At 32.5% G+C, this 14,765-nt stretch overlaps 1 protein-coding gene across 1 annotated transcript; it reads right to left on the bottom strand.

Moving 5' to 3' along the window:
• Positions 1-49: 49 nt before the first annotated feature.
• LOC131940588 (F-box only protein 32) lies at positions 50-7,956 on the bottom strand. The gene is made up of 9 exons (XM_059299289.1): positions 7,623-7,956; positions 6,430-6,535; positions 6,111-6,203; positions 4,857-4,950; positions 4,583-4,752; positions 4,368-4,493; positions 3,988-4,121; positions 3,475-3,547; positions 50-3,383 (listed from the first exon to the last, which is right to left on the bottom strand). Exons 1-9 carry the CDS (start codon positions 7,748-7,750, stop codon positions 3,297-3,299), a joined length of 1,011 nt encoding a protein of 336 aa, XP_059155272.1. The 5' UTR covers positions 7,751-7,956; the 3' UTR covers positions 50-3,296.
• Between the last annotated feature and the right edge of the window lie 6,809 nt (positions 7,957-14,765).

The raw sequence follows: 14,765 nt of genomic DNA, 5'->3' as shown, positions 1-14,765 counted from the left end.
TTTTGTCCTCATGAATATATAATAATAAAAAAAATGACACAAAATCAAATGAGAATTTTCTGTATTTTTTTTTTACAGAGGTTAAAAGTTAAAAGAAACTCAATTAATGTAGATCTAAAGTTTTTACAAATATCTAATTTGTAAACAAAACATAGTCGCCGCCTATACTAAATTAGTTTTCTACACAAACATAAAGAAAAAGAATATCTTAAAGGGACATAATCTATAAAATGACAATCCACATTGACTGTTTAAATTCACTACCTTGTTCCCAAAATGAATTCAGTGTAATCTGAGTGTAAGTAATTTTAAAATATTGACAAGGCAATTTAAAAAATTATGATTTTTTAATTTATTTTTTAAAATAATGCTTAAATTTTAGAAAATAGTATAATTTTTTTCAATTTTTTTTAATTATTCATAAGAAATACACACAAAATCGTTGTTTATTTCAAGTAAAACAATTGTAATTCACATTTTACAAACCAAACAATCTTATCTACACTTAAACGACTGTCTTTTTTTTTTAAACTGAACTTCTAGTTAAGACATGCATGAAGCTAATCACTGGAATGGATGCCTAATTCATCACAGCATTATTCTCAAACCTCTGTTTGAAACAGTAACATTTCAACATCTTACATGGTCAACAACAAACCAGGTAAAATACAGGGGTCAACGTTTTAAAAAGTAGTTTAGAAATAAGACTAATTTTTTTATTTTTTGTGGACAATTTCAATTTCTTTTAATATGATACAAACATTTCATAACATTTTGTAAATTTGAAGATTTTGTAGTTTGGCTACCTGAAAGTTGATCCGGACCAACTAATATTTTTCAGACTTATTATTAGGGCATCACAATTTTAAGTTCTATATTTAGTATTACATTTAATCAAAATCAGTATCACAATAAAATCTAAATTCATTTTGAAATCCATTCCAACTTTCATAACTGTGTAATATATAAGGTGTTTAGCTAATCCAGTTTAGGCAAATTTCTAAATAGAACCTTTGTGTTGATCAGTTCAATATCTAGTTTCATTTGACAATCAACATGCCCTTCCAGAATTCAGTTTTAAGTAGGTGCTATAAAAAAAAATGTTTTCCTTGAAGTTTTTAAAAAAAAACAGTTTTCTCTTTTACAAGTTGTTGAACAATTTTTGTACATTCTTAAACTTCAAAAAAAAAAAAAAAAGTAACAAAAATACTGCTAATAAATCTGGGTCAAAAATAAATTTAAAAAAAAGAACTTTTTATTTACATTAAATCGCCTTTAGCACTATATGTTTATACATGACACAAATCCATTCATGTATGATGAACATGCATGTCACAATCTTTTATTTATCACAGGGATCAGAAATTGTTTTTGTATAGACTTTTAAAAATTAGTTAATGATATGTTGTTTAAAAATTTTGTAACTCTGTGTACACAAAGTCGAACAAAGAAAGTGAATTGGTATTTATACAAAATACATGCTTTAAATGTGACTAGATATCAAATACATTCAAATTATGTATAAAAATTTACATTTCTTTAACAAAGATCTATTCCTTCATCGCCTAAAATATAACAGCTTATGTTGTGACGGAAGGGAACAGAAACTATTTTTTGTTAATGAAAATACACTTAAGTAGTCATTATTCAATTAAGTAGACAAATATCATATGACCGTTTTGCAAATTAAAACTAGACAAGTGTTAAAAAACAAAAACATAACTACTATATTTAGCTGGTTGTAAAAGAAAAATTGATACTTTCAGATTTCATCAATGCATGAAAAATATTAACATTTTAAAACAAAACAGAATAAAATTTTAACAAGCACTTGCAAAGTAATAAAAAATGTCTCTTAAATACATGTAAGTAAATTTCACTTTCATCAATTCATGCTAAAAGAATAAATATAATGTGACAAATATTTTAAAGCATTTAATCACTTTTACCTGTATAAAGTATTCTCTTAATTCAAGAACACAGCCTGGATAAATTTTTTTGTAAAGCAATAATGAAAGCCCTTTTAAAAATAATAGTAACGGATGTGGTTGCAGATCACAACTTCATAACTCACAACATTTTTTTTTTTTTTGCTTTTTATAGCAAAATTTAAGTTTTGGACTTGTCTACCAAAGAAACTACAGGAGCAGCAAATAAGTTAATGACAGAAATGTAAACTCACTATGTGCTCTCAAATAGTCCATGTCAGCACATAAAAAAAAATCACCAAACTGACAAGAATTCCATCAGAGAAGTTGAATGCAGTTTACACTAGAACATCTTGTCATGATATTGGTATTGAAAAAATTGTAAAAAATACACATACTGGCACACATAAAAATAAAGCTGGAGTATTTGTCTTGCAGCACAAAAAGCAAATCAAACTGCAGAATTATATCCAACATAAGGTCAGATGAAAAGCTTAGAACAAAGAATGTCTCCCAAAAGAGGAAAACTCATTGATCAGTGAAGCAGGCCCTAATGATTGGCTTGGATACTGATACACTGCTATGTTGTCAATTATGAAAGACAAGCCATCATTAGTTATGGTCAGCGCCAATAGACTGTCTACTCAGTTATTAGAGAAGAAAAAACAACTTTGTGGTTACTCTTATATCAGTATAAGACTTGTAATAGTACGTTGTAGTAAAAGAACTGTGGCAATTTTGATAATGCATTATATTTTCTAAGTTTAATCATTTATTATTTTTACTGTCATTATTAAGTAGTTTTTATAAGGTAATAGCAAATTATTTCGAATACAATTGTTACATTGGAAGTGAATAGAAATGTGTCAAGAAGGGCACTCATGTTCATTTTTCAAATAAATTGAGTTACCTACCCAGTCATCTTTAGTGGCAGAATCTGAGAGAATATGACAAGAAGGCAACCAAGACAATAAAGTAATTTTTTGAAAGAAATTGCAACTTAACATAAAGACACAAACCAACGTACCTAAATGATTAGCAACTCTAAAGCTCTTAACAATCTGGTAAATAATAATCTAACTAAATTATGAAATCAATGATTTAGTTTTGGTGAAAGAAGATGGTTAAACATGTTCATTTAAAAAAGTGTAGTTTAGCATACTTTGTCTATATAATGAATGTAATATTTAAAAAATCATTATATAAGACATGCATAATAGTGTTTCATGTTGCTTAAATTGTAAGTAACATAACTACTCAACTGTGAAGTAGGCTACATAAGTTTTCTTTTGATAGATCCAAGTCCAGCCTGTTTCTAGGCTCAAAAGTTCATTTTAACAACAGTAATTTTATGTTTATGTACATGACTTAAAGTTTAAACAGGGACAAAAAGTCAGCAGGACTTAACACTTTACAAGTGAACATCTGGTCACCAACACAAGGATGTCCAAGAGCCTGCAAAAATAAAAAGATTCATTAAAATGCTGTTAGTACTGAAATATGTGTACACTTGAACAATCTACCGTTATGATTTTCAAAGCCCCACCTTCCAGTGGATGCTACAACAATGTGTACAGATAGCCAACATATCAGCAAATGTTTCCTTTCTGCCAAAACGTCTGGAAAGAAAGTTTTCAAAATTTTATAAGCTGAGAGTATCTGGAAGTTTTGCATTAAATAGATACTGAAATTGATGGAAATCAATAGAAATAAGCAGATGTTTGTAAAATTATAAATGCTCAATATACATTAATTTTTTTAATATTAAAAATTCTTCAAAAGATCAGGTATTTATTCTTCTTTTTTCTTCTTTCTTCTTAATTTTTAGTGTTTCAGGTATTTATAATTAATAGTAAAATTCTGTTAAAAGGTAAGAGCTGTTTAATTTTCATTAAAAAAAATTAAATTATGCTAATATTAATATATAAGCTTTATATTACATTACTTTTTTTTAAAAGTAGCTGTAGTAACTATATTTTTAAAATTTTATATTACCTACAATTTGTTTTCAGTTTTTCAAACGTTATTTTAATTTTAAAATTTATATTTTTTATCATACTTATAGCATCTTTTGTAGATATTTTTCCAATCTATTTCAATAGTATCATTCTGTTTGGGGAGAAACGTGAGAATCTGGCGGTTGTTGAAATGAAACAGGCACATTTCTCGCCATAATGATCGTTCTTCTGTCACCTGTGTAGATTGGATGCAAATTAAGTGATCAAACAATTAGATAGTGTTAATTTATTTAATACAATATTGAAACTATCTTCAATGTAAAAAAAAAGGTGACAAAATGGATTTAATTTTATGTTTTAAATAACATAAAAGGATTACCACCATACAAAATTCAAGTTGGACAACTCTTAATCAGATGACTAAATCAAAATGTTTTTTAATAAACTTTGATCAAAGCTAAGTAGCTGTACTGATGACTACCTGATTGAGTGTAGAACTAGTTTGTCCTGCCCGCATCACATCTTTATGGTCTGAAATTTGTGAGAAAATGACACGAAGACAGTCAGCAGGGAGATCATCAAGCATTAGTTTCCCATCTTTGTTTCTCTGGAAGAAGACAAAAAAGAAACTGAATCCAAATCGACTAAAAACTGTACTATATTAGCCCAGTACAGAGAAGTTTTAAAATGTGGTACCTCTTTCATCTGGTACTCCGACAATTTATTTGCTAGTCTGTTGACTGTCTCCATGTGTTTGGACCACAAGCACTGACTACCAATGTGGTGATGTTTCCCATCCTGCAGGGCATCATAAGCACACTCTAGCAGATCTTTCATCATTCCAATATTCAGTTCAGTTTTAATAGCTAAATAAAACACAGAAAGTCATTTAAACATACCACTGTTATGCAGTGTAACCTGAGAGCCTAACCTAAAAATAACAACTATGACAACTAACTGTACTAATTACCTTCATTAACCATTGACTCTAGTATATTGAAAACCAGTTTTTGTGATGTTCCACTTAGTACTGGCAATCTTTTCTCCAAAATTAGAGTCATGAGCTAAAAAGTTAAAAACAATTTTAACCTTCTGGTTAAAACAATTAAAGTTAAACGAAACAAACTTGTAATCTTCATTGTATCACTGTATGCTTCAAGCAGTTACTCCATGCATGTCACAGAATTTTAAAGTAATGAAACATTAAAGTTTTTATTTTTATTTCTTTTTGAAATAGGATGTGTTTACAGTTATGAAAATTAACATGCACATGTTGGAAGGGAAATAACTCCTATTTTCAACATAATTTCAAAATATATTTTCTATTTTCCAAAACATTGTAAATCAGCAGTTAACCTTTCCTGAGGAGCTTATATTATTGCCATCTAGTATCAGATTACAATTTAAAATAAAAGAATAATTTTAAACCATTTTATAATATGATATCAGATCCTCAACATTTTATGAGTTTGTGAAAGAATTTAAAAGTTGGTTAAAAGGGATAAGGAATCAAGAAAAGTACTTTTTTTTATATTTTCTCATTTTTTTTAAAATTACCACACCAAAGTGGTGACCCAGTCTTTGAAACCTTTTAAAAAGTACACAATCATTTTGGGTAAGTAGGCCTACCCCTGCACAAAATAAACCAAAAAGAATGTGTAAAAAGTCTGGGCAATAGATAAAAAATTATTGTAAAAAAAGCTAAACGAGTTAATAATTTTTTTAATAACTTCATACTGATCATGAGACAGTATGAATTCATGAAACAATGCTACATCAAATATATATTAGAAAAAGGATGATATGCAGCAATTATCACTTTAACACAGATATTTAACCAGTTGTAGTTTGGTAAAAATCAAATGGAGTAACGCATATTGTCCATTAATCTTCACTTAGAGCTACATACATTGATAAGACCTTCATGTATCACATAACTGCAGCTTTAAACCAAAAGTGTTTAAAATGGAAATGCTTACAATTAGTTAAGCACCTCACTTGAAATTGTCACTGAGCCTAGAGCAAGACATAGACTATTTCCACCAGGTTACTTTTACATGCAACAAAATCACACCATTTTCTCAATGTTTACTAAAATGGAAAAGTGAAACAGGTTTACTATAATCCTTACAAATTGTATTAACTTTTACATGGAACTACTTTTCTTGAATTGTAATACTAATAGGTGCTAAAAACTTTGATTTAAAAAGATTTAACAACATACTTTAGCCACATAATTAGCCCTGTTAATGTCTCTTGCTGCACCAGTCATATCCAACCTTACTAGTGCTTCACTAAGTGAAGTGAGTTCCAGTTTCTGGAAAATATATTAAAAGTAAAATACAAAATTATAATGGGTACTTTTTAAAAGGATTTCAAGCTATGAAAAACTGTTGAAATTATTTTTTTTCTTAATTTAAATTAAACAAATTTACCTGAAAATCATGAATAAATGACTTGTTGAAGTCATACATATAATTCAAGTTAACCATTTTAAGTAATGTATAGGTCTAAAAATACTATCGTTTATCCATGTTGTTTACCTCTTTTGTGGAACCACTGTTAAAAAATATATATGATTGTCTTCGACTAGTTATGTCTGACTTTTCACAGGTATGATGAGAATCTTCTAAAGCCAATCGAGTTATCCTAAGGAAGAATTAAAATACATATATGGTAAAACTGGCAATAAAGTTCACTCTTATAAATAATTGTAAGAAATTTTACTCAGGTGTGATTATTTATTCTTGTCTGTTTAATAAAAGCAACGGGGGGCACTTGAAACTTCTGGGGTATGGAAAAATTCTCCACGGGGGCGGGGGCTAAGAGATGCCTGAAACACTTGGGGGGGGGGGGGGGGGGGTAGTAGAGACATAGCAGTCCTGGTGTCCGGGGCGAACTATTATTGCACCCACCCCACTTTAAATAAAGTTATTCATGTTAGCAAAAATGTGGCCCCTCCCCAATTTGGAATTGTCAAGGGCCTTTTGCCAATCCTTTTCATTAAAAGTTTTTATTTAGGTGCAACACAACTGATATAGAAACCAGTTTAGTAGTAAGTCTGTAAAGCCAAGTAACAGTCTGTTTTCTTAGCATTCATCGTCAACAGTTTTCCTTGTTGAGCATAGGACCTCTGGTCTCCTGCCACTCAGCTGGTCCCTATTTCCTTCCTTTCTTTCAACCTCCTACAGCTCCTTACATCGCCATGTCTTACTCACTTACTGGGCTGGTCCCTATGTCTATTGCCTATCTGATGGCTCTGTTTTGAACTATTTGTTTCAAACAGTGGCGTAGGCAAGAGGGGATTATTTATAACCCCTCCGATGGACTAACACCCCTACACCTATATATATATATATATATATATATATATATATATATATATATATAGGCCTATATGTATATATATATAATATATATATATATATATATAGGCCCTATAGGCATATATATATATATATATATAGTAGGTAGCCTATATAGTATATATTATATATAGTAATAATTAATCATTTATATCAGATTATGAAGATTGAAGAATCATCCACTTTTAACTTTTAATAAATTAATACTTAAATACTAATAGTAATAGTAGGCTAAATACTAGATTCTAGTAGCACTATGACCTAGATAGAACTAGACACATATCTAGATTTAGAATCTATTCTACTAGAATCTATCTACTTGGAATGGAATCTAGATTTCTAGATCTAGATACTTAGTAATACAAACTTACCTCGCCACTGCGTTCTGATTTAGATTTTCGAATATCTTTACTCTCCACAGCCTCATTCTTTCCCATCCTTCAGTTGTGCGAACCCACTGATCACCTGGAGATCTCCAGTCTCTGCCGATGAATGGCATCTTTGACGATTAGACTAGAGTAATTATATAGATCTAGAATCTAGTGCAAATATCAACTGTTGAATGGCACCTCTTGCTTGATATTAATTTTACTAAGTTTTCGTACGTGTGTCTTGAAATTGAAGAAGACGTGTGTTCCAGTGTTGATTAACAGATTTACTGCGCACTGTTTATAAACATATGGAAATTGTATAACTTTGCTGCACAGAATGAAACCTTTTCTTTTTATTGGATATTTTTCTGGGTTTCAAACATTTCATTGGTGGCTAGTTTTCTCGCATAAATTTAGATTTTGTCACGTGGCTCTATGTTTACGTTGCTCAGCTGCTAAGAAAGAACAAAGAAAAATTATATTTTTTAGTTTTTAGAAACAAAAGTACTTTTGAGCATTATTTTCAATATAAATCGTAGTTATTATAACATAATTAAAAATGAGTGGCTATATTGAATTTAAAATAAATGGCTGAATACACGGATTATTTCTTAAAGATAATCTGTTCCATTTAGTACCATTTTATTTTAACTACGCACATAGATATAGAATCTGGTTTTTTGGCACTGCCTTCGGACTTGCCCGACTTTATACTGAGAAGAGACTGGGTTGCTTAAATAGGTCATGAACATCTTAAAGCATATTTTCTTTATTCTACACTAAGGTGTGACTATGCACATTAATAGCTTTTTTTGTATCTTTTTTAAAAAATGCAGTGATGTTTATTTATAAATCTAAATATTAAATTACGTACGCTTGCTATTGGGGGCGCCCGCAACAGGGGTTAAGAATTTTTGGAAGTTCAACGCTTGATTTGAAAATAGATATAGTACAAACTGTAGATCTAGTCTATAGCTACATTTCTTTAGACATTACAGTAGACTATATACTAAAAAAATTTCAATACATAATTAAAATCATAAATCATCGATGCATAAGAAGTAAGACAACTGCAAGTAGTTAGATTATATCGCGATAACAAAAAAAAAGGGGGGTTGGTGGAGGGCATCAGTTCGTTTTAAGGGTTGTTGGTGGTAAAGAGCAACACTGTAAACTTCCTTTGATTTTCTTTACTTATTTTTTTATTTGCCATTTTAAATGGTTCGGTGAATTATAGATTACGTGGCTTTACAATATTTGTAAAGTCTTAACACAAATGTTTTAAACAAAAAGGTAACAATTGATTTTAAAAAGTTCGATCAGATGGTATGATAAATTGAACCGATTGCAACCAACAATGCCCGTTGCAGATTTAATTTTTTATTATTTTACTATAAAGTATCGAAAGAATGGCCAAGCATCATGTTCTTCTGCCTTTGAATCCAAGTCAGAAAACCGCTACTGAAACTGCAGCTGGAGGTCTTTGATGATCTCGCATGCAAATGACGTGGGGAACTCTGTGGTTGCTTTAGTCGTAAAGATCTTGCTCTGCTGAGAGTGAGTCAAGCTGCTGGCCTGTACTTGTTCCAAAAAAAACAGAAAGTCACATATTTCCTTTCTTAACTTAAATACTCTGCTCAGAACTTTCTGTGAAATATGATAAATCTTGCGATTCTGTGTATGTACCTTTCAACATGACTCTGAAAACTATCTATGGTTAGATATCCTCTCCGGTAACTGTGCCATACATTCTGTGTAAGGAAGCCAGCTTTTGTGTTATGTTCATGTCTTCATCCACACCTCTAATGAACACAAGCAGTTAAGAGGGGGAACAGCTGTCCAGTGACTCATTTATTGCAATTGAAAAATGGCAAAATCTGCTTGCATTATTCGGTATTTCAGTCACGATGTTTTCACCAAGGTCTGCAACACGCTGGGCAATGGTATTTTCACCCAAAGCTACATTTTCAAATTGTTTTGAATTTTCTGGGAAAAGTTCCTCAGCCACCTCTAACAAACATTTATTCCGTAGACAAAAAGATCGCCGCTGGCCGGTTGAGAGGACCTAGGGGGTCGCATCCGGCCCGCGGGCCGTAGTTTGGGGACCCTGTGTTAAACTATATGTTTTTTAAATCATTCTCACTACATTTAAAGGAAAGTTTATTTGATGTTTGTTGGATCTTTTTTTGTTTATTCAATTATCTAGACACTTGAAAATTCAAATTTCGTTGATATTGCCGCATGGGTGCCGGGTCCGTCCCCTAGTTCGGATAAGTCATCACATGTAGTGTCCCGCCGTGTCCATGATGTAGTGTGCTCTTTAAAACAAATGTATAAACCTTAGTGCTCGTTAGAGAGCACGGTCCAGGTCATACAGCCGTTGGGGTTACAACTGACGCGCCTGATTCGGTTATCGAATGTAGTGTCCCACCGTGTCCCTAATGCATGACATTGACAATCTCTGACACGAACGTAGCTACCTACCATAGTGCTCAAGTAAAATCCCGACTGAATATTTTGTTAATACTTTACATTTCAGTAAGAATGTTTCACGCCATCACACGCAAAATTTTATTTTCGTGCGAATTAACTAGTTCTATATTTTTATGAAGTTAATCCACATTATCAGCTTTTAAGTAACATACTAACAATGTTTTAAATTAAAAACATTTATTTTCCATAATATTTGTTTTTAGTAAAACGTCAAACGTAAATTGTAAATATAATTGCAATGTTTATTTTATATGAAAAATAAAAATTTTAAATTATTATAACATTATTTTTAAGACATTATGCTTTTTCTGTTAACCTATACGTTTCCTAAAAACATTTTCACATTTAAAGCAAATTTTATTTGATTTTTTATCAGAATGTTTTCGAAAAACCAATTATCTAGAGACTTGAAAATTCAAGTCAAAAAAAAAAAAAAAAAAAAAAAAAATTGAAAATTCAAGTCAAATAAAATTTAAATATTTAAAAAATCATTAGGTAAACAGCATACAAATACAATTTAGATAAAGTTGTATCTACCTACCAGCTTAAAACAAAATGAAGAAGTAATATAAAGCAAAATTGCCGAATTATACGTGTAGATAAGTGAATCTCGGAGATTGTATAAATATGTGTATCCCAGCTTCCCCTCAAAATGTCCAGACTTGTGGGATGAAACAAAAATAAAAACTCTCAGGTTTGTTTACAGCCATCAGAATCTCAACGTTTTCAGAATGTTGTTCTCAAAAATTTAAAGGTCGTATTTACATAGTGGGTATTTGACTTGACGTTTTTACCAAATTATAACATATGCAATTAAACAATGAATTCAATAAAGAGAACCAAACGTTTGATACATAGAAGACTGTAATTAAAAGATTTACGTTGGCGTAGAACTGAGAACAACATTATTATAGTTACAGATGTCACAAATATAGTTTAGGTCAGGGGTTCCCAACCTTTTTTTTTACTCCAGAGCACATTCTAAAATATCGGTAGGGTGGCGGGCGCCACCTATCTTAAATCGACAAACTCCTTCCAGAAGCGTAGCGACCCTTCCCGTCACCCGGGGACAAAACTTTCGATTTGCACCCACCCCCCTCAAACTTTCGATTTGCACCACCCCCCTCAAACTTTCGATTTCCATCCCCTTCAACCTTTCAATAATGTTTATGAAAAAAATTCTGTCTCTGTCGAATAGTGAGAGGCGGGCACAAATGAATCGTTCGGCGGGCGCCATGACGCCCGCGGGCACGGGGTTGGGAACCCCTGGTTTAGGTAATCATCTTAGATTCAATACTTACTTGAATAAACAGAAAGCAATAGGTAAATGAAATAAATATGTAGATAGTCTACTAGATCATTGGATGATAGATCAATGAAACTCCAAGCACCAAAAGGACAGGACGTAAACTACAGTTTGGAATCAAAAGTGTCGCAGGAGTAGCCTAAAGGAAACCAAAGTTGGTAAACCTATCACCTAAAGAGCTCCACCCCTGTTTTATTTAGAAGTTTTCTTAGATAGGTCGCTGATCCCAGTTTACAAGTCCCATCTGCCCGCGGGGTATGCAGAGTTTCTACCAGGCATTTTTTTTACCCCCCCCCCCCCCCCGAACGAACTGAAATTTATATAATTTATATAGAAAATATATACTTTTAACAGTGTCCGCCCCCCGAAAATTTCAAGTGCCCCCCGGAGAAAAAAGTCTGGAAGAAACACTGGGGGTGTGGGGGTGGGGGTTCAACTTATTTGTGTAAATGTAAGTGAATCTGTCGCTATATATCGTAGATCCGTGTTGTAATGGCAAGGGTACACCAAAATATCGCCTGAATATAATAGTAAGGTAAATCATCTCAATGACCTAAGCGTAATGGTGAGGCATATCATATCGACGACCAGAATGTAATAGTGAGGTAGATAATGTCGACGCCCAGAGTGTAATAGTGGGGTACATCATCTCAACGACATACATGTAATAGAGAGGTGGATAATTTCGACTACCAAAATATAATGAGGTAGATTATCTCTACGACCTGAATGTAATAATGAGGGAGATCATCTCTACAGCCACAGGTATCTAGTTCGTCAATGGGCGCTCTCATGAAATTTCGTTGATATTGCCACATGGGTGCCGGGTCCGTCCCCTAGTTCGGATAAGTCATCACATGTAGTGTCCCGCCGTGTCCATGATGTAGTGTGCTCTTTAAAACAAATGTATAAACCTTAGTGCTCGTTAGAGAGCACGGTCCAGGTCATACAACCGTTAGGGTTACAACTGACGCGCCTGAATCGGTTATCGAATGTAGTGTTCCATCGTGTCCCTAATGCATGAAAATCTCTGACACGAACGTAGCTACCTACCATAGTGCTCAAGTAAAATCCCGACTGAATATTTTGTTAATACTTTACATTTCAGTAAGAATGTTTCACACCATCACACGCAAGATTTTATTTTCGTGCGAATTAACTAGTTCTATATTTTTATGAAGTTAATCCACGCTATCAGCTTTTAAGTAACAATGTTTTAAATTAAAAACATTTATTTTCCATAATATTTTTTTTTAGTAAAATGTAAATTGTAAATATAATTGCAATGTTTATTTTATATGAAAAATAAAAAAAAGAAATTATTATAACATTATTTTTAAGACATTATGTTTTATTCTGTTAAACTATACGTTTCTTAAAACATTTTCACTACATTTAAGGCAAATTTTTATTTGAACTTTTAGCGAATGATTTCGAAAAACCAATTATCTAGAGACTTGAAAATTCAAGTCGAATAAAATATTTAAAAAATCATTAGGTAAACAGTCCACTTAAAGGTTTTTTTTTTTTAAATTAGTATTTTCTTTAGGGGGTACGAATTACCCACTTCCAATTACATGGCCAATCCCTGGACCTGCCTGTCATAGTCAATGGCGTCACTAATGGGTCGGGTGTAATCTGGTACGGTAACTCTAGTGTCATTTTTCGTATTTTTTTTCTTTCAAACGGTCCCTGACAGTATGGCCGAAATATCTTCGCCACGAACAATAGGACGTAAAAATATGTTTGTTTGAAAGGTTCTATTAAAAGGAGGGCCCACAAAAATAGACCATGTAGGCGGCATCTTTTTTTCCCTCGGTATTCTTTAAAATTGACCAGGTCGTCATGAATCGTCTTGACGTGACCGTTTTGTCACTGTAGGTACATTGTTATGCATTGTGATATTTATTAAAAACTAGCGTGCCCCTCCCCGCGCGTTGCCGCGGGGATAGAATAAAGTCTGAGGAAATATTTAAAGAGGGTTTCATCAATGCGTTACCAACCCTATATCATGACTTTTGTGTATAGTCTTTTTTTTTTAAAACTAACAAATAAACGTGGGCGCCATAGTGGTCACAAGGGAGCCAGGTGCGCATCGGGTCACGCAATGGCCGGGTCGCCGGCGGCTGCGCCTGTTGAAGTTTTAACGCTGAATATTACCCATCACCCGCTATGCAGGACGCCAGATTGACGAATACTGAATGCAAAGATAGCCGCTATGGAACTCTTGGCGCCAAACCGTGTTTAATAAAAATAGCACCCTCCCAGGGCGCGGCCCATAAGAAATTTTAATTCTCGTGAGTATTCTCATCAACTCCCAAAAGTTTCATGCCACTTGGATGTACGGTGTCGAACCGCATCCGACTCTAATATTTTATATACCATATATAGAGAAAAATCGCACCCTTCCAGGGTCCTTGCGAAATTAAAAATATATTTTTTTTTTTTTGCAGAAAAGTTCCCTTAAGTGTTAAATCAACTTCCAAAAGTTTCATGGCGATCGGATGAAAGGTGTCAAACCGCAATCGATTTTTTAATATACCGTATATAGAGAATAATCGAATCGCGCCCTGTCGGGGCGCCACCCCTGCGAATTTGAAATATTTTTTTCTCGCATATACTCCCGCAGGAGCATTCTCAACAACTTCCCAAAGTTTCAAGGTGATCGGGTAAAAGGTGTAGTTAAGGGGATATGCGCGGAAAAAAATCACAAAATTTCTTGTTTTTCGTCATGATGGGTTTCTTGCACTTTTGGATACTTTGTCCATTTTTGTATAAAGAAAATAATAACTTTAAAGAGAAAAAAATATTTTATGTGTTTAAATTACGATTTTTATGACCGTATTAATTAAAAAATAATCAATTTTTCCCAATCTTACAAGCTCTCTATGAAAAGTTTTATATCCGTCATTATATTGTATTTGACATCATTGGAAAGCTGGATTTCTCATGTATCTAATAAACTTAATTTCCTACATCTCGGAAACACCCAAAGCTTACAATCGGCTTTGCAGTTTACACAGATATGGTACTTTCCTGACCTAGTTTTCGTTACTTTTGGCTGTTTTTCTCAGTTCGCAGGTTTTTAACACTAAAAAGCCTACTACTTTTTTATTTATCAAACAATGCCAACCATATTTTCAGTAAATGTTCTTGATGCGAAAATACAACTTTTGTCACGAGGGAATTGTGATTGCTTTCATAGAAGAAAAGTATTTGGTAATTAATATGCACATTTTGAAACTTTTGAATACTAAAAAGGATACGATTTTTTAGACCTTGTAAAATTCTTACTAGTAATTATTTCAAAAAGTTGTCGTGACAAAAGTTTTAATATATACTGA

This window comes from Physella acuta, unplaced genomic scaffold (assembly GCF_028476545.2).
Source record: "Physella acuta isolate Inbredline_101_S28 unplaced genomic scaffold, ASM2847654v3 ptg000322l, whole genome shotgun sequence".
NCBI classification, from domain to species: Eukaryota; Metazoa; Mollusca; class Gastropoda; family Physidae; genus Physella; species Physella acuta.
Note: the sequence above shows the minus strand (reverse complement) of the source record. Positions and strands in the feature narration are given on the sequence as shown.

Coding starts and splice junctions, on each gene's coding strand:
- LOC131940588 (XM_059299289.1), bottom strand. CDS start 7,750: ATGCCATTCATCGGCAGAGACTGGAGATCTCCAGGTGATCAGTGGGTT. Junction 6,536..7,622: donor AATCAGAACGCAGTGGCGAG/GTAAGTTTGTAT, acceptor ATTCTTCCTTAG/GATAACTCGATTGGCTTTAG. Junction 4,494..4,582: donor CGGAGTACCAGATGAAAGAG/GTACCACATTTT, acceptor GTCTTCTTCCAG/AGAAACAAAGATGGGAAACT.